Source organism: Myxocyprinus asiaticus, chromosome 19 (genome assembly GCF_019703515.2).
Source record: "Myxocyprinus asiaticus isolate MX2 ecotype Aquarium Trade chromosome 19, UBuf_Myxa_2, whole genome shotgun sequence".
NCBI classification, from domain to species: Eukaryota; Metazoa; Chordata; class Actinopteri; order Cypriniformes; family Catostomidae; genus Myxocyprinus; species Myxocyprinus asiaticus.
This window is the reverse complement of record NC_059362.1, coordinates 29,715,373-29,734,682: the sequence shown is the minus strand read 5'-3', so window position 1 is coordinate 29,734,682 and position 19,310 is coordinate 29,715,373. Positions and strand designations below refer to the sequence as shown.

Genomic DNA, 19,310 nt, shown 5'->3' with positions numbered 1-19,310 from the left:
TTTTGCACATAACAAAATGAGCTACTTAATATGTTTTCATTAGAGTTTATGACCGACGCAGCCAGCAGCAGATGCAGTCGAGAGACAAGCCACAGCACCCACTACACCCACAGAAAAGCACCACGTCCGACAGCTAGTGATGAAGGTCAACAAGGACCTTTATGGGAGACTTTGTACCTTTAGTGTCTTACGGACCATTGGGAATATTAATGACAGTTTATTTATAGCAATGGGCGAGTGAAACCACTTTACATAAGTCCTAGCAGAAATCTTGATTTTACTCTTAGAAAGAGGTGGGCGGTGTGACCAAAACCTTATATGATGTTATGATGAAGCAATAAGGTACGCATACAACTAATTTAATAAAACGCAACGTTCGGACTATAAACTCTGAACATTGCTCATAAGCATCAATTTTATTCTATATTAAAGGGATAGTTCACCCAAAAATGAAAATTCTTACATCATTTACTTACCCTCATGCCATCCCAGATGTGTATGACTTTCTCCCTCTGAACACAAACGAAGATTTTTAGAAGAATATCTCAGCTCTGTAGGTCCATTCAATGCAAGTGAATTGTGGCCAGAACTTCGGAGGTCCAAAAAGCACATAATGGCAGCATAAAAGTAATTATGCTGCCTTCATATCTTCAGAAGCGATATGATGGGTGTGGGTGAGAAACCAATATTTAAGTCCTTTCTTAATGTAAATCTCCACTTTCACTTTCTTCTTCTTTTGTTTTTGATGATTTACATTCTTTGTGCATATCACCACCTTCCTTGCAGGGAGGAAAATTTATAGTTAAAAAGGACTTAAATATTGATCTATTTCTTACCCACACCTATCTTATCTCTTCTGAAGATATGGATTTGCACTTTTATGCTGCCTTTATGTGCTTTTTGGACCTTCAAAGTTCTGGCCACCATTCACTTGCATTGTATGGACCTACAGAGCTGAAATATTCTTCTAAAAATCTTTGTTTGTGTTCTGGGATGGTATGAGGGTGAGTAAATGATGAGAGAATTTTAATGTTGTGACATTGCTCAGAAACAAAAAACAAAAAAATTCTCTGCCTTATATTGTGCCTAACAAAACCTTAGTAATAAGTTCTGTCTCGTCTGAATTTGTTGGGGACATGTTCCACTCTGTATTTCTGCATTACTTCATGTTTCTTTGTCGCTCTGACATGTAAATAACATAAAGCAGTTCTTTGATAGCTGCGCAAATATATCTACTACAGCAAAATCTGTACTGTTTAAAACATTTCTACCATCACATGGTACACAACATCATATCACCCAGCCCAATTCTTACACTAGACATCCACTGATGTTAAAGTAGAGAGGACAAACGCATACAGGGATTCTGCTTGGTTCTGAAGCATCTCTTTAACAAAGGCTTGCAGGACAGCAGCTAAACTGAGCAGAAAAGGAAATTCATTAGTGATAATGGTAATATTAAGAAGTGTAGTGTGGGGACCACACACACATCATCAAGGTTATTTGTCACCCTGTGGAACAAAAGAGGGGTGGAGAGGAGGTGGGAGGCTTGTTTTCAGTTGCTTTCATTTCATTCCTCTGCCGTCCATTTCTGTAATTAATTTCTCGGGCCCTTCAGCAGCACATTTGACAATCACAACAGCAAGCGCCATTTTCCAGTATCATTTCTGTTAGCATATATTCTAAGCCTTAAAGCTTAAGTGCATCATTTTTAGATATTTTCAACTATAAGTAAGTAATTTGTGGGTTGATTTAACAAAGAACTTTACATATTTGCCACTTAAGCATCCCAACAAACTCGACATGGCAATCCTGGCTCAACCAATGCTGTGAGGGTTTTTTTTTTTTGGAGTGTTTGGATGACCAAAGGACAATGAGGGGATTGTTTGGGAAACCTGCTTGAAAACAAACACACAAACACACTCCTCACCATCATGGATCTCAAAAGCCACACTGGTTATCTTCTGTGTGATGACCATCATGGGTCTGTCAGGGAGATATAAAAAAAAAGACAGATGTAGGTAGAGGACAACAACATCCGAACAATAACAATACAATCCAGTAATAATGCAAGGAAAAAACACTTACCCTGTGAAATCGGCAGAGTACATTCCATAATCAAAGACGTAAACACGTGTGATTTGGCAGAAGCTAAGATAACCCAGAGCAACAACCAAACAGTATCTGCAAAGTGGACCAAAGAGCATATTTACTTTTCAAGAAATTTCAAATGCATTAATGTAGTTATTATTAGGGGTGTGCAAAACTACCAATTTTCAATTTTCATTTCGACTAGTCAGTCGGTTTTTTTAATGACTACTCAACGTTAAGGATAATGTATAATTAGGATCTGTTATGTTCACGTGACCCTGATCAAGCACGTTTCAAAGAGATATACAGATGCCAAGCACAGCACTTCAACATGGTAATGAATGGCTTATTCAACAAATATATAAATAGTTTTCATTAGTTATCAATATTTAATCAAAATGGCTGGACCATTAATGGTTACTGTCACTATTTGTAATCAATTGCACTCACTATTACAATTGCTCATACTAGGGTTTGGGATTTGAACAAACCAATATCTTTACAATAATAAACTTCAGCATGTAACTTGTCCTGCACCATTTAAGCTGTGAACATGAACGATACCTCAAATTGTGCTACTTGTTGAGGAGAGCGATGCTATTTTATTTCTAAATGATCACACCAACAACTTTTGCCTAGTGGATGATAAAACCGGCAAATAATTCCCTTACAGGAGGGACCCAAGACAAATCTCAGACAGAATATAATGGAGACTTAGGGGTGGGCTTTTTTTGCTTTTTTGACCAACTAAGCAACCACCTACCAACCACTCAGAACACCCTAGTAACCGCCTAGCAACACCCCATTAACCACCTAGAACACCCTAGCAACTGCAATGAAACACCTGACCAACCACTTAGAACAGTCTAGCAACCCCATAGCAACACCCTATGAACCACTTAGAATTCCGAAGCAATAGCAAAGCAACATCCTACCAACCACTTTGAACATCCTAGCAACCGGGCAATCACCCATAACACCCTTGCACTGAGCAGTGATTTTTACAAAGGCAAGCATAATTATTCAAATCTGAGGGGCGTTTACACGACGTTTTCAACTAAAAACAGAAAACTTTGTATGCGTTTTGGCTGTTCCTTTATACGACAATGGCGTTTTGGGGCCTGAAAACGCAAACTTTTGAAAACGGGTTTCAAAGTGCAAGTTTTTGAAAACGATGCCGTTATCGTCTCCGTGTAAACATACAAAACGATAACGTCATGCGCACGCGTATTACGTGTTATATAAAGAATGATGGATTGATAGACATCAATTTGAGATGTATAATTATCAATATGAATACTGGTGTCTGTGCAAATAACGATAATCAACAATTTATTCATTTTGAGTGTTTTGTATCGAGTGTACATTGTACAGTACGCAGAACCTGCAATTTGAAAATCTTGAAATTAATGTATGGATTCAGATGGGAAAAATGTATTTGTATTTTAAATGTTATTTATTTATTTACATAATTTTATTTGATGTACCTTTACCCTGCAATTCATTCACCCACCGCTTATGTATATAGCCTATAGACCGATATGTGATGCCATGTACAGTATTCAATGATATGCTTAGAATATGAAAACATGAGGCAGTGAAAATGCATGTTAGATCCAGTGTACACAAGACCTCTCTCTCCGTCAGAAGATATCCATATATCAGAGTTCTGTCTGATATCCAAAACCAGTCAACATCAACAGCTTATTTTAACTTACTCTCCTACCAGCCCAAGAGTCAACAGGAGGAAGGCAGGAGACGAAGTGATGGTAAAAATGAGCAGAGTTTAGTTGAATAATCTTGAGAGTTCAGTCTATAGGCATGTGCGCGAGTACTTCAAAACAACGCGCGAGACATTCAAAACTACAATGGCGGACTACAGGACTATGTTTGTGCTGCTCAAGATTTTGAGTTTATTGACACTTCTCCAGCAAAGTAATAGTAATAAAGCAACCTCATCATCCGTCCAGACAAAATTGCTCGATGCTTTCGTCATCTTCATTGTTTGTATTCACCGCTCTGTGGAAGAATGCTTATGTGCACAGGCGCGTAATGTTTCTTTACAAAGTGACATCGGCACCTACTGGCCTGGCATGCAAAATACAGCGCTTTTAGTAGTTTTCGCAGATCCGTGTGAACGGGGATCGTTTTGACAACGTTGTCTGTACGCAAATCTTTTCAAAAATGCAAAGGAAAAACTTCGTACAACGTTTAGTATATTGTTGTCGTGTAAACGTACCATGATGAAATGGTTAATAGTTAAATAGAAACATGACTATTTTTTTATGTGATACAAATAAATTTGTAGTTCTATAAGACAGGGTTCGTACAGATGCTTCAAAGTTAAATTCAAGGACTTTCAAGGACTTTTCAAGCACATTTTTATTTGTTTTCAAGGACTATGTTCGAGATGTCATTAAAACAAATTATTTTTGTTAATTTTAAATAAAAATATTTTAACCATTCAGCTAATTTATTTTTATAAAACACCATTTATTATATGTACAACAATGAGCATCTTTAACTACATATTCTCCTAGTAACAATTCTTGGTTCATTCGTGATGAAACTGATGAGCAATTGTAGTGTGCTCCCTTAAAACACGCAATGCTTTCCAACAAAAGTGAATAACTGGGTCCGTAAACAGTAGTCCATATGACTCATGTGCTGTCCATGTTTTCTAAAGTCACACAACAGATTTATGTGAGGAACTGAACGAAATTGCAAATGGGTCATTCTCAAAAAATTTTGACTTTCCAACTTACAAAATATTGAAATTTTCCATTTAGTTCAGATTTTGCCAATAAACACTGAGGGTAAACATTTTGTAACATGTTGACATTAATTTTTATTCATAAAGGACATCTTGGCTGTTGTTCTTTCTTTTATTATTTCATTCTGTTTCACGAACAAAGCAAGTTAACATTAAGTTAACACTAACGAGGGTTAAATGGGTTACACCACCACATTTTGAGTGTTCAACACCAAATATTTTTGTGTGAAAATATTAGTTAAAATGTGGATAACTTTTTAACATGCTGGGAAAAATCACTATATGCATATTTAAGCAGCCTCTGAAATTAAACCTTAAAAATTATTTTCTACAACTGTTTGTATTTAAAAAAAAAAAAAAAAAAAAGGTTTTAACATTGATAAAACCAATAACATGAAATCAAGGGACAAACATTCTTTTTAAATTATTACAATTATTAATAATAATTTTGTTTAGCTTTTTTGCACACTTTTTCGGCCTTGCACTAATGCTTTTATTAAAAATAAGTACAAAATAAATACACAAATAACTTTACATGTCATAGAAGTGGTGTACCAGATGAAGGGAACAAGGATTTTTTTCAGGCAATTAACAATTTCAAATATATTTTCCAAAAAATTTGCAAAACAGTGTCAAGCCATTTCATATCATTAAAGGTTAGGTTATAAAATTATATAAAAAAAATGTTTTCGCTATTTGAAAGCTTTTTCATGACTAAAAAAAGTCAAGGGACATGTTTGTCAACATATTTTGATATTGACTCAAATGTTGTCAGAAATAACCTATTTTGTGAGACACAAAGCTTTCTTTACAGAAGGTGGCACTAGACGGCTCACAAAACTGAATCCTCCATTGATCTGCATTCAAATCATTCAAAACGTTTTACATCTCATATAATTATTTCACTCTGGAGAGTAAATTGTAATTAAAACTGATAGTTGCAAGGATTTATACTTGTTAAATCTGCAACAGCAGTATCTATAATTATATTATATATATATATATATATATATATATATATATATATATATATATACACATTTTTAAATTCTCCAGTAACACTTGATTGTGATTGGCCCATTCTGAACAGCTCTGCCAAAATTAACAGGTGCCATGTGACCAGGTGCCGTCTATGCGCTGCCTGCTTCAGCAGTGGTCTAGTGGTCTGTCGTTGTGTTTTTCCGAGAATAAATAAATACATTTCATTTATTAAATTATTTAAGCAACGTGTTTTAAGATTTTCTATAATTCAAGAACTTTTTAAGCACCTTTTGCTAGAAATTGCTATTTTCAAGGGTTTTCCAGGACTTAAATTTGAAAAAGCCAAATTCAAGTACTTCAAGCACTTCAAGCACCTTGTACGAACCCTGTATAAGAGCTTTGATATTATTAGGGCCTGGTGCAATTCATTTACATTAATGGTGCTGCACAGTAACAGATTAGAACCCAGAAACAAGAACAAACGGCATAATAAAGAGCTCAGTGATGTTTGCTGAAATGGACTCTCCGTGTCTATGATGCATTTTGATCTGCATAAGCTGAACAGCAGTGTGTGTGTGTGTGTGTGTGTGTGTGTGTGTGTGTGTGTAGGCAGGTTTGGGTGGTTTACAAGGACATTTTTTTAGGTTACAAACTGGTAATTACAAGGGTATTATGCTATAAATGTGGTTTATGAGGACATTTCTAGTGTCCCCATAATTCAAATCACTTAAAAAAAAACAACATACTAAATGATGTTTTTTTGAAAATGTAAGATGCAGAAAGTTTTTTGTGAGAGTTAGGTTTAGGGGTAGGGTTAGGGTTAGGGGATAGAATCTATAGTTTGTACAGTATAAAAATCATTATGTCTATGGAGAGTCCTCATAAGGCTAGATGCACCAACGTGCGTGTGTGTGTGTGTGTGTGTGTGTGTGTGTATGAATGAAGATAGGCCATTGTCTACAAAAATGAACAGTTATCTATTCTCTATTTTTTATGCTGCAGAAAAAGAAAACTGTGGAAATTGGAACTGTAAAGGGTGGGAAAATGCATATTCATATTCCCAAACACATACATACAGGTAAAATGTTGGTGTCACAGAGGTGTTTCATTATCACTAACTGTCGGAAAAGCAGTGTGTGCTTGCTCAGTCAGTATGTTTGTATAATGACCGCTAAACTGTGTAACTGATAAATTTTCAAGGCAGCCGATTTCCTACATAGCTGTGCTAGTTTAATTTCTCTCATATCACACTGCGGTTTCTTTGTATAAGGCTGGGTAAAAATATATATTTTCAGATCAGTCTTGGTCTTCATTTATACAATCCCGATATCAATTCTCAAAATCCCAAGACTGATCTTTTACTATATAAGCAACCCTCTACATTGAGAATAAATCATTCACGTACGTGACCAAATTTTGCTCTATGCGACTTAAATGTCTGATTAGCCACTGGCTGGTAAATTTTCAGATTTCACTCACCCGAGATTGAGTAGTATAGTGGGGAAGAAGTTCAGCACCGAGATCCTTTCACTGCGTGTTGGAAGTAAGAGTTTGGTTTGACTCGTTTGAATTATCAAAGATAATAATTAATTATTAAAATCAATAGAACATTGATTAGAATCAGTGTTAGCTTTTTAATCCTTTAAATCAACAATCATCAAAGATAACCATCAATTATCAAATTCAATAGTATATTAATTATTATCAAAGATAACCATCAATTATCAAATTCAATAGACTATTAATGATCAAAAATAATTATTAATTATTAAAATCAATAGAACACTGATTAGAATTAACACTTGCTTATTGATCTTTCAAATCAACAATCATCAAAGATAATTATTAATTATCAAAATCAATAGAATATTAATAAGGATTCATATCGCCAGGGCACCACCCTGGAATCAGGGACTAATAACCAGACAGTATAGCAGACTCACTATAGGATTGTTCTCTTAGGAAAGTCGACGTCTGGAGAACATCGACATTCAAAAGGAAAACAATGAAGGCTTGAATCCGAGCACTGACATCTCCTGCCAGCCCTTGGCACAGTTGCATGCAGAACAATACCAAAACACTTCTCTTTAAAGTATAACAAAGTTTATTAATGCAGTAATATCAATTAATAATCAATACAATGCAGTCAATAAACTTCCAACTTTCAACTACAAACTAAACAGTAACATGATTAGATATGGTAACAAATAAGCCTATAATACATGAGAGGAAAGTATGTATATGTGTGTGTGTGTGTGTGTAAGGAGGGAAGGAGGGCACAAAATGGTGGCGTGGCTCTCGTGGAGAGTATGTCATGCGAATGTGGGCAGAGAGACTGGTTAATGGCATCTGCCCGTTTAATGCATGTGTCCGCTGGTACGATAACTTAGGGACAAAGCTGAGCTTTACTGTCAAGTTATCTACTCGCCAAATGTGTGTGGGTATGTCAGTGAGGGGTTGTGTGTGTGTGCAGTTAGTACGAGAAAGAGAGAACAGGGTAACCGAAGCCGGTTTTAGCGATCGTGGTTGAGAAAGCAACTGTTAGTTTATCACTCAGAGACACGGTGAACGACTCGTAATCCGTCAGCCACAGTTGTTGGTTCTTTAATGGATAAACTCAGTGTGCCAGTCTCACCCGCGATGGTGGAAATACACAACAGTCCAACGTGGTTGGACGACAACACAGCAAATCTCATTCGTGGTAACAGTAAATTACAGTAATACTTTGAGTATTATTAGCAGCAATGAGCGGACTCAGTGGTCCATAAACTGTACGAGCAATAGCCTTGATACACAAGAATAACACACTATAATAATCTATCTCTACTTGAGTTGCATGAGGATGTGGGTAGAATGTGTGTTCGTCCATCATTTGACTCCGACTTGATTCCTCGAAGCTTGGGTGATGACGGGAGGCAGTTTCCTCGCTCTGTCGGCAGGCGGTATGGCAGCTGATTCTCGGCGGGTTGGCGGAGAAAACAGCGAAGTCGATATGGTTGAAGAAGGAAGAGAAATCTTCTTTCTTCACTTCTGCAGGCAAAAGGGTGAAGACGCGGATTGCTTGGCGATCTCCTTCGGATCCGTTAGCGTGCTCGGTGGAACACGGAGAAATCTCAACTCGTATATCCAAAGTTTCAGGTACGTACGTTACTGCCTTGGGCAACGAGGCTACACCTGGGAGATCTTTCTGGGCGTGGCATATACTGTCACTGGAAGCAACACCCAGAAAATCTCCGAGGTTTTTGTCCTCCCGATGATGTCATGGTTGAGGGGCGCGTTCTGTCGTGCGCCTCATCCAATAGGAGTTGAAAGTTTGATCCTTCAGAATTTCACACATAGGTGGAAAGTGAGCAAGGCTTCATGGGATCTGTAGTCTGTTTTGGACTTGTTATCAGGCTGTATGTAGGCCTCAGTCAGGCTTTATGACTGTATATAGGTTTGTCTTTGTCTCATATCAGAGTACGAGGCCCAACAGCGCTCAACCAAAACAGTTTGGTGAAACACTCACTGAACAGCCGTTATTCTTAAAGGTGCAATATGTAACTTTTTTCATGTAATATTCACCTTTTTTTGCCAATGTGTGAACGGCTTGTAACGCAACTTAAAAAATGAGCCTTTCCCGGACTTCCTAGGTTGCCTATTAAAGCCTGTAGACTGATTTTCATGCGAAGGGAGCGGGTCGCTTTTGCCGGGAAAATCCAATGGATGTGACGTTTATGCGCGCTCCCGAGAGCCTTGCCTCAGTGCTTCCGCTATTCAACAGCGACAACAAACTGCAACACTAGGTAACGTTATACTTAGAGATGGAATCCAGCAAACGTCCGGCTCCCAGCACAACACCAACTCCTACACAAACTTCGAGTAAGCCAAATAAAAAAAAAAAACATTCCCATCTGGCTGAGCGGGAACGTGATCATGGTCGAGCGAAAACTAGAGTGAACATCAGCAGGGTATTTGATTCCTGGAGGGACATTCGTGCGGTTTTAGGGATCAAAACCGACACTGAATTGGCATTCTTCTTATTGGACAGGTAAGCTTACATAACTGCAAACATGTGAAATATAGTGCCATAAGGATTGATCTGTGTAATTTTAGCTAACTTGACCTTGCCTGCTAACGCTGACGAATTGCAGGCTACCTTGCTTCGTAACTTTCCAATAATTTCAACGATCTTCTCTTTATAATAAAAGTCAGGTATGCTGATTCACAGTAACTGACATAATGTTAATCTGTAATTATTCAGCAAGGTAAACTACAATAATACATTAAATGAATGCTAGACAATGTTCAAGATAATGCAAAAAGCTCCATTCATTAGTGTAACGTAACTTGGTTATACAGAAAATTTATACATTCTATTATTATAAAACAATAGCGCATCGATATATCATGAAATGACAGTTGTGATGGAATCACATCAATACTGAATTGTGTCAACATATTTATATTGTACAGTCTATTTTATAAACAGCTACTGTCATCATCCACCAAATTTAGCTAACAGCTATTGATTGGCTAGCTAGCTAACACCGACATAGGCTATCGGATAAATGCAGTCAATGTATCATGCAAAGAAAAGTGATTACTTCAAACTACAGTCTCGCATAGCCAGACCTATATCCACACTTTGTTTTAGCCCTGTTCCAGCACTGGAGAGTCAAATATAATATGCAGTCTCAAAGTCTGTAGTAAAACAATCATCTGTCACCATAAAGCCAGTGAATCACGTTCAGTCTCTTTGTTTTGTTCCCTACGGAGTGCGTGCGATCATGAGCTTCAGGCTGCAGATCACTTAACAGCCACAGGTGTCATTAATAACAAGGGTTTCTGAATCTTACATACTGCACCTTTAAAGAGACAGTCCTATTTTAACACTTGTTCGACTTGTGGCCATTCTCCGTTGACCTCTCTCATCAACAAGGCGCTTCCTTCCACAGTAACCAATGTTTTTTTTGTTTTTGGCACCATTCTGAGTAAACTCTAGAGACGTTTTTGTGTGAAAATCTCAGGAGATCAGCAGTTACAGAAATACTCAAACTAGCATGTCTGGCACCAACAATCATGCCACGGTCGAAATCACTGAGAACACATTTATTTCCCCATTCTGATGGTTGATGTGAACTTTAACTGAAGCTCCTGACCCGTATCTGCGTGATTTTATGCATTGCACTGCTGCCACATGACCGGCTGATTAGATAATCGCATGAATAAGTAGGTGTACAAGTGTTCCTAATAAAGTGCTCAGTGAGTATATACAGTATATATATATATATATGCAATTTCAAGACATAATATTTATTGATTGAATATACGAAATTTTTCAAAGCTAAAATCTGACCAAAATAATGATAAACTAATATTTGTTACTAAACTAAAATGTATAAAATTAAAATTTTCATGCCTTAAAGAAAAAAATTTCTGTCATATGTAAGCAAAATGGACATTATAACTGAAATATACCCAAAAGAACCAGAGCAGAATTGAATCGAATCAAAGCTAGAGCTTGTGAATTGGAATTGAATCAGGAAATCTGTATCAATACCCAGCCCTAATCACATAATAAATAATTTAACAACATTTCATTTTCATTTATTTATTTGGCAAGTAGCCATGTAATAAGGATAAATGCATGGTCAATCGGTCATTAATCGCAAAATAAACTCCTTGAAGGTGATACAAGACCCTTTCAATTCACACTGGTGTACTGATCACCATGTCAGGATTCATTTTGTTGGGATTTATTTTGCTGACTGTACATGACCGTGGGCTACCCACAGTCCATTCAAAAAGTAGCATAATAAAAACAAAACTATGGTTGGTCCCTTCAAATGTTGGTCAGACAGTCTCTTCCTGTCTGTCTATATAAATACATTTCAATTTACAATCCTTTTTTTTTTTTTTTTTTTTTGCATCTGTTGCATTATTTACACCAAACAGTAACAAGACAAGAAAAGGTCTGTTAGTCTGTTGTCGACTAGACATGCCTGATTTTAAAAAGCAAGATATATTCAGTAAATGAAAAATACTCCTGCTGCCCCTATTAATCTCCCTGACAGAGGTACAGAAAAGTTGATTAACCTTGAAGGGACAAAACAGAAGCTCCCAGTCTCCGATTCACAGAACACACACACCAACACACTATAATTATGACACATTCAGCTCATGTCCTAAAGACTGCAGGTGCAAGTATAAAGATAGTTAATGTGTGTGTGTGTGTGTGTGTGTGTGTAGTGTGAGTGCTTTCCATTCAACAATCCGAGAGTGTGATATGCAGGACTACAAAACTGTCTCCCTCGTCTCCTCGAATGACCCATAAAGCAATGTTTCCACACAGGCTGCTATTGTCTACAACTATCATTTTTAAAGTCATTCTAAAGTGGGGGCCGAGTTCGAATTCAGGGAGTGCTGAGTGACTCCAGCCAGGTCTCCTAAGCAACCAAATTAGTCCGGTAGCTAGGGAGGGTAGAGTCACATGGGGTAACCTCCTCATGGTCGCTATAATGTGGTTCGCTCTCGGTGGAGCGCGTGGTGAGTTGTGTGTGGATGGCGCGGAGAATAGCGTGAAGCCTCCACATGTGCTATGTCTCTGCAGTAACGCACTGAACAAGCCACGTGATAAGATGCATGGATTGACGGTCTCAGACATGGAGGCAATTGAGATTCGTCCTCCACCACCTGGATTGAGGCGAGTCACAATGCCACCACGAGGACTTAGAGCACATTGGGAATTGGGCATTCCAAATTGGGGAGATTTTCATTCTACTTTAGAATGCAAAAAAAATGCATTCTAAAGTAGCCCAAAAATAGAACAGTTGCAACCACCGCATGTTTTTCAAAAGGACACAACCAATCAAAAGAATTGTTGACCTCAACTGCCCCTGAATCTTCCTAAGACAGTGATATCACCCTATTTGAAACTAAATGTCCCTAAAGGTCCATTTGGCAGGACATGGAGGCAGTTTTATATTTAACTCCTGGTAAAAAGTTTTTGGCAGTTGGTTGGAGACGGCAGCAGGAGAATAATGGAAGATTTTATTACAGCCGTGAGGAAGACAGTGACTGATGGTCAGTTGGTGAAGGGAATGATCTCTTTCTCATTATAATTATCTCTGGGTTAGTTTTAAACACTTTCATCAGAAGAAACTGACTCTAAGAGAGAGGAAAACTTCTTTCACCGTACTCGGGAAGATAAGGACAAAATGGCTTCTTTCCAAACACAAAAAACATAGGGTTGCAAATCCAATTGAAAGCACTGCAATTTAAGCAATCCTGTACCCAGAGGTGTAAAGTAATTGAGTAAAAATACTTAAGTATTATTTTTGGGGATTTGGACTTTACTCAAGTGCAATTTAAACAGAATACTTGCACTTTTACTTAAGTACATTTCCAAAGAAAAAATAGTACTTTTTAATCCTTGCAATTTTATTTAAACTTGAAAAGTATTCACTACATTTTTGCCGATAATTTTCTTTTATCTTACTGGACTGAAGCTGCCTTTTCACTGCATCCGACAGATGTCATTTCAAATTGAGTGTCGCAATGTGGCTGTGTTAAATTCCGACCATCTGCAGAGGCGGAATTTTGGATCTGATTTAAGCTCCGGATATGTTGAAATATTTGTGCAACTAGACCGTATGTGACCGCCAGACTGAATGTGAAACATTCATTCAAAAATATGAGCATGAAGTAAGAAACACTGATGGTTTTTGTCCAAAACTTTATTTTAAACGCCTTTTTATTACCTTTCTCTATGTCTCAAAAGGCTGGGTGCTCTGACATCACAATTTGTGAGGCCCTCTCCCATGCAACGAACATTGCGTGACTGTGGCAACATTTTTGCAAAATAAAATTATGTGGTTCATTACATCTGAAGGCAGTTCCAAAGGGAAATGAAAACAGATGAGGTTTTTAAGATTAATGTTTTATCGAGATTTAAATTAACAAAACTGACCTCCCTACCCTAAACCTTAAACCTAAACCTAACGGATAGTGTCATAAAAAGCAAATGTGACATGAAAAACACAATTTCTGAAGCAACCACATCATTCTGTGGTGTTTCTATGACACTTTGGGCTCACGTGTGGATTCGTGTGCTCTTCAGGACTCATACCCCATTCTTTTGTATCGCATATGCAACACTCTATCAGTTGAGCTACCACGAAATTAGATCACACATAAACAAGCTTATAAATGGAGTTGGTTATGTGATGCAAACATAAAAATGAGTCATCTGCTATAGTAAAAGTGTTTAGATGTCATAAGATTGCATTGTGTGAGGAACAGGGTGAAAAGTAAATATTTATGAACTGTTAATCTGCTGTTTTGATCGTGGTTTGTGGGAAAGTGAATAAAAGTCATTGTTGTAGAGCTTCTAGTGTTCATTTCACCAGGAAACACATAAACAGGCCACATAAAAATCATTTTATAAAAATTGTGTTATTGTAACATGATACTTTGACCAGGTTGTGAATGCCACTGACGGTTAAATATGACAGTCATCAAAGACAGTAAAAAGGCGACTTAGCAAACCAATCAAATTTAACAACATCCTCTCTCAAACAATCTCCTCTCTTGATTTCATTCTAGCTAGAACAAAAGTTACTTTTTACTTTTTTAATACTTAAGTACAATTTAATGTGAATACATTTTTACTTTTACTCAAGTATTTGTTTGGCTAGATACTTGTAAAGTGAAAGATTTAGAACTTTCACTTAAAGAGCCCATTTTAAGCTCATTTACAGTTTAATAATTTTATTTTGGGGGTCTACTAGAATAGGTTTATATGCTTTAATGTTCAAAAAACACATAATTTTTCTCATACTATACATTGCTGCAGCACCTCTTTTCACCCTCTGTCTGAAACGCTCTGTTTTAGCTCCTGTCTCTTTAAAGCCTCCCTTTCCGAAAAGCCCAGTCTGTTCTGATTGGTCAGCTGGCCCAGTCTGTTAGAAATGTTTCAGAGCGTGTGTCAGAAATGTAACGCCCCTTACCATAACCGAGTTTCAGCTTAAAGTAGCCCTTAGGTGGGCATTATGCAAATGTGTTACATAATGACATAGCTTAGTCACGGAAGTAATGGCTGGACTGTAAACCAGGCGTTTCAGGCAGTTCAGGAGCAGTGTTTTCTGTGGGAGAGAGTTACTCCCTTTGGTGTGGACTTTCTGCTTTGTAACTTTGCAGACCTTTTACATTCACAAACAGCTATATTACACACTAAAGGAAAGGTAAAATAGGGCATAAAAGCATAATAGGGCCGAGTATAATTTCTGAGTACTTTTTACACCCCTGCCTGTACCTGAAGGGTTAATAATAGAGGTAGACCGATAAATCAGTTTTACCAAATAATCTGTGCCGATAGTTACTTTTTGGAACTATCGTTTATTTGCAAACATCTACAGGTGCATCTCAATAAATTAGAATGTCGTGGAAAAGTTCATTTATTTCAGTAATTCAACTCAAATTGTGAAACTCGTGTATTAAATAAATTCAATGCACACAGACTGAAGTAGTTTAAGTCTTTGGTTCATTTAATTGTGATGATTTTGGCTCACATTTAACAAAAACCCACCAATTCACTATCTCAAAAAATTAGAATATGGTGACATGCCAATCAGCTAATCAACTCAAAACACCTGCAAAGGTTTCCTGAGCCTTCAAAATGGTCTCTCAGTTTGGTTCACTAGGCTACACAATCATGGGGAAGACTGCTGATCTGACAGTTGTCCAGAAGACAGTCATTGACACCCTTCACAAGGAGGGTAAGCCACAAACATTCATTGCCAAAGAAGCTGGCTGTTCACAGAGTGCTGTATCCAAGCATGTTAACAGAAAGTTGAGTGGAAGGAAAAAGTGTGGAAGAAAAAGATGCACAACCAACCGAGAGAACCGCAGCCTTACGATTGTCAAGCAAAATCGATTCAAGAATTTGGGTGAACTTCACAAGGAATGGACTGAGGCTGGGGTCAAAGCATCAAGAGCCACCACACACAGACATGTCAAGGAATTTGGCTACAGTTGTCGTATTCCTTTTGTTAAGCCACTCCTGAACCACGGACAACGTCAGAGGCGTCTTACCTGGGCTAAGGAGAAGAAGAACTGGACTGTTGCCCAGTGTTCCAAAGTCCTCTTTTCAGATGAGAGCAAGTTTTGTATTTCATTTGGAAACCAAGGTCCTAGAGTCTGGAGGAAGGGTGGAGAAGCTCATAGCCCAAGTTGCTTGAAGTCCAGTGTTAAGTTTCCACAGTCTGTGATGATTTGGGGTGCAATGTCATCTGCTGGTGTTGGTCCATTGTGTTTTTTGAAAACCAAAGTCACTGCACCCGTTTACCAAGAAATTTTGGAGCACTTCATGCTTCCTTCTGCTGACCAGCTTTTTAAAGATGCTGATTTCATTTTCCAGCAGGATTTGGCACCTGCCCACACTGCCAAAAGCACCAAAAGTTGGTTAAATGACCATGGTGTTGGTGTGCTTGACTGGCCAGCAAACTCACCAGACCTGAACCCCATAGAGAATCTATGGGGTATTGTCAAGAGGAAAATGAGAAACAAGAGACCAAAAAATGCAGATGAGCTGAAGGCCACTGTCAAAGAAACCTGGGCTTCCATACCACCTCAGCAGTGCCACAAACTGATCACCTCCATGCCACGCCGAATTGAGGCAGTAATTAAAGCAAAAGGAGCCCCTACCAAGTATTGAGTACATATACAGTAAATGAACATACTTTCCAGAAGGCCAACAATTCACTAAAAATGTTTTTTTTATTGGTCTTATGATGTATTCTAATTTTTTGAGATAGTGAATTGGTGGGTTTTTGTTAAATGTGAGCCAAAATCATCACAATTAAATGAACCAAAGACTTAAACTACTTCAGTCTGTGTGCATTGAATTTATTTAATACACGAGTTTCACAATTTGAGTTGAATTACTGAAATAAATGAACTTTTCCACGACATTCTAATTTATTGAGATGCACCTGTATGCTGACAGTTGTCGACAGTTTTTACATAATTTCGTCATTTCAAAATAAGAGTCCCCTGTGTGTTTCGAGCTTGTATATATTTGTAAAAGTCCTGTGTTATTCACAAAATCCTAATATTTTCTGGTTATTATTTGGATTTTGGTTGAACAATAAATTGCATCTGGGATTTTATTCATTTTCTTGTAGCCTCTACGTCTCTGCCCATCATAGTAAGGAAAGAATAAGAAATTCTAAAATAAAATAAAAAACCAATCAGCCGATTAATTGGTTATCGGCCTCATATCACCATAGGTATCGGAATCTGCAAAATCCACTATATAGGTCGACATCTAGTTGATATGACAATTTAACCCATTTTATTTTCATAATGTGACGTATTTCCTAGGGAAAGAGGAAGTAGAGCGAGATTTGAATTTATCCAGTATGAATTGATAATACAGTGAAAAGTTGTCTCCAAGGTGGTTGGAAGGTTTTTTTTTTTAATGCCATGCACTGATGAATTGTGCACAATAAAACCAGGAAGATGTATTAAAGAGCTGATTTTTTTTTTAGTTTGGGGGCTTTTAGTCCATGTCTGTTAACTCTGATGCCATCTATGCTTGTGCACTCCTAAAAGTTGACAAAATAAGTTCTTGACAGATATACACATTTCAAATTTACAGTCTGTTTTCTCTTGGGAAAACTGACCAAAAATACTGATGACTCATCTTGCATTCAAGCGTATAAATAAATATTTCAAATAAAATACTCTGGCATGAGAATGTTCCTTCCCCTAATGCCACATACTGCTGGACACATGGTTCATATGACATAATCTAAAAGCTATTAACTCTTTTTAAAACAAGATTGTATTTTGGTATGTCCATCCCCAACTTCCTATTTCAATAGGAAATACGTCAGTGCTCGAAAAGTCTAAGTAAATATGGTCAGTTTTGATTTCATGTTGACTAATGCTATTGAAATTGCATTATTTGGAGAAAATAACAAATAAAATGAAAAATAAAGCAACTTCAATACATTATTGTGCACTCTTAATGCAGCTAAAGTTGTTCAGAAAAGATGGACTCACTTGTGCATGTGCTCAACTCCAGTCAGAATCATTATGCCGTAAGTAATACCACTCTGGAGCAGGAAATGAAGAGCATACCTATAGAATAGAATAAAAAATATGCACACACATTACATACATGCACAATATTCATGCTTCATGTCCCTCCTTCTCTCTCTCTCTCTCACACACACACATACTTTACAGGAAATGAGATGGGGGACTTGCCATGGGCTATAAATGTTGTTTCAATCAATACAGTAAATTTGTGCTTCAGGATAAACTGGCATGACAATACAAAGAGGACAGGATGGAGCCGTTGTTGTACTGTATGGGTCTCATTGTGTAGAAACTTTCAAATGATAACTGATTCTTGATTCAAATGATGTCTTTCATTCCATACACATTTGCTTCAGTGTTGCTTATTTCAGTGTTGCTATGTCAGGCTAGTCAGCATGCTCAAACATAAAAGAGAGGCTTAGGTTCCATTTGGGACAGGGCCTATCCATCTTATTTTTCAACGCAACACCTGGTTTACGCCGCACATCAGGGGCGGACTGGCCATCAGGAGCACCGGGCATTTTCCCAGTGGGCCGCTGGGTAATTTAGGCCGGCCCGCTGCTGCGCTAGTACTGGCCCGTCCTACAGGCGAAATTGGTGGACGCCCTGGGCCCAACATGCCCGCGCGGACCCCATTACAGGGCGAATATTCAATAAACTCTGTAAGGTAAAGCCAATACAATGGTTTATAATTTTGAAATAAAGTAATATCTTTTATTTTAAAATTACTTACACATCGGAGCACATATCCGTATTTGCAAATTAACTCTCGTGGACCTCATTATTTGACATACAGATCACAATAATGGTGACAACCATAAACAACATATTAAGTATAATATGAGCTCTGAATAATCACAAAATGACAATTAACAGCAAGTTACAACAAATACAATAACAGCAGTGTATATAAAAACAGCAAACAGTAAAGCTATGAGCAGTACATAGTCATTTGCATAATTTATTCATACCATAAGCATTACTGGAAGCTGAAGTGCGACTTACTGAATAATGCTCACGCCTGATAAAAATCCAGAAAATAAGTCATGAAAAATATTACTCTTGGCTATTTGAGTCTTTGTTTAAAGGACAGCAGAAAAAGCACTTGTCAAAGCATAGGGCTTTTCAATTTTTTTCAAGAATAATATGGGGATGGTATTAAAACACTGCAGATATAAAGATGCAACAAACTCGCATAGAGTGAAAATATGAGCAATTAATCTGAAAAATATCTGCAAAGTTCTACACTTTAAGAGGTATGTTTATTTTGTTTCACATATATTTATATTTGTTTATATTTATATATGTACATATTCTGGCCAAATAAACATTTACACATAGTTATGTGGGTAATTGGCATGAAATTTTAAGCACTGTC

At 37.4% G+C, this 19,310-nt stretch overlaps 1 protein-coding gene across 1 annotated transcript in view; it reads right to left on the bottom strand.

Annotated features, from left to right (window-relative positions):
- mboat2b (membrane bound O-acyltransferase domain containing 2b) overlaps positions 1 to 19,310 on the bottom strand; it is a 91,518-nt gene that overhangs the window by 18,080 nt on the left and 54,128 nt on the right. The window contains exons 3-5 of the mRNA XM_051645264.1: positions 17,894 to 17,971; positions 2,089 to 2,184; positions 1,931 to 1,986 (exon numbers count right to left, since the gene is read on the bottom strand). Of these exons, the coding sequence (XP_051501224.1) occupies positions 1,931 to 1,986; positions 2,089 to 2,184; positions 17,894 to 17,971 (230 nt within the window). The remainder of the gene's footprint in view (positions 1 to 1,930; positions 1,987 to 2,088; positions 2,185 to 17,893; positions 17,972 to 19,310) is intronic.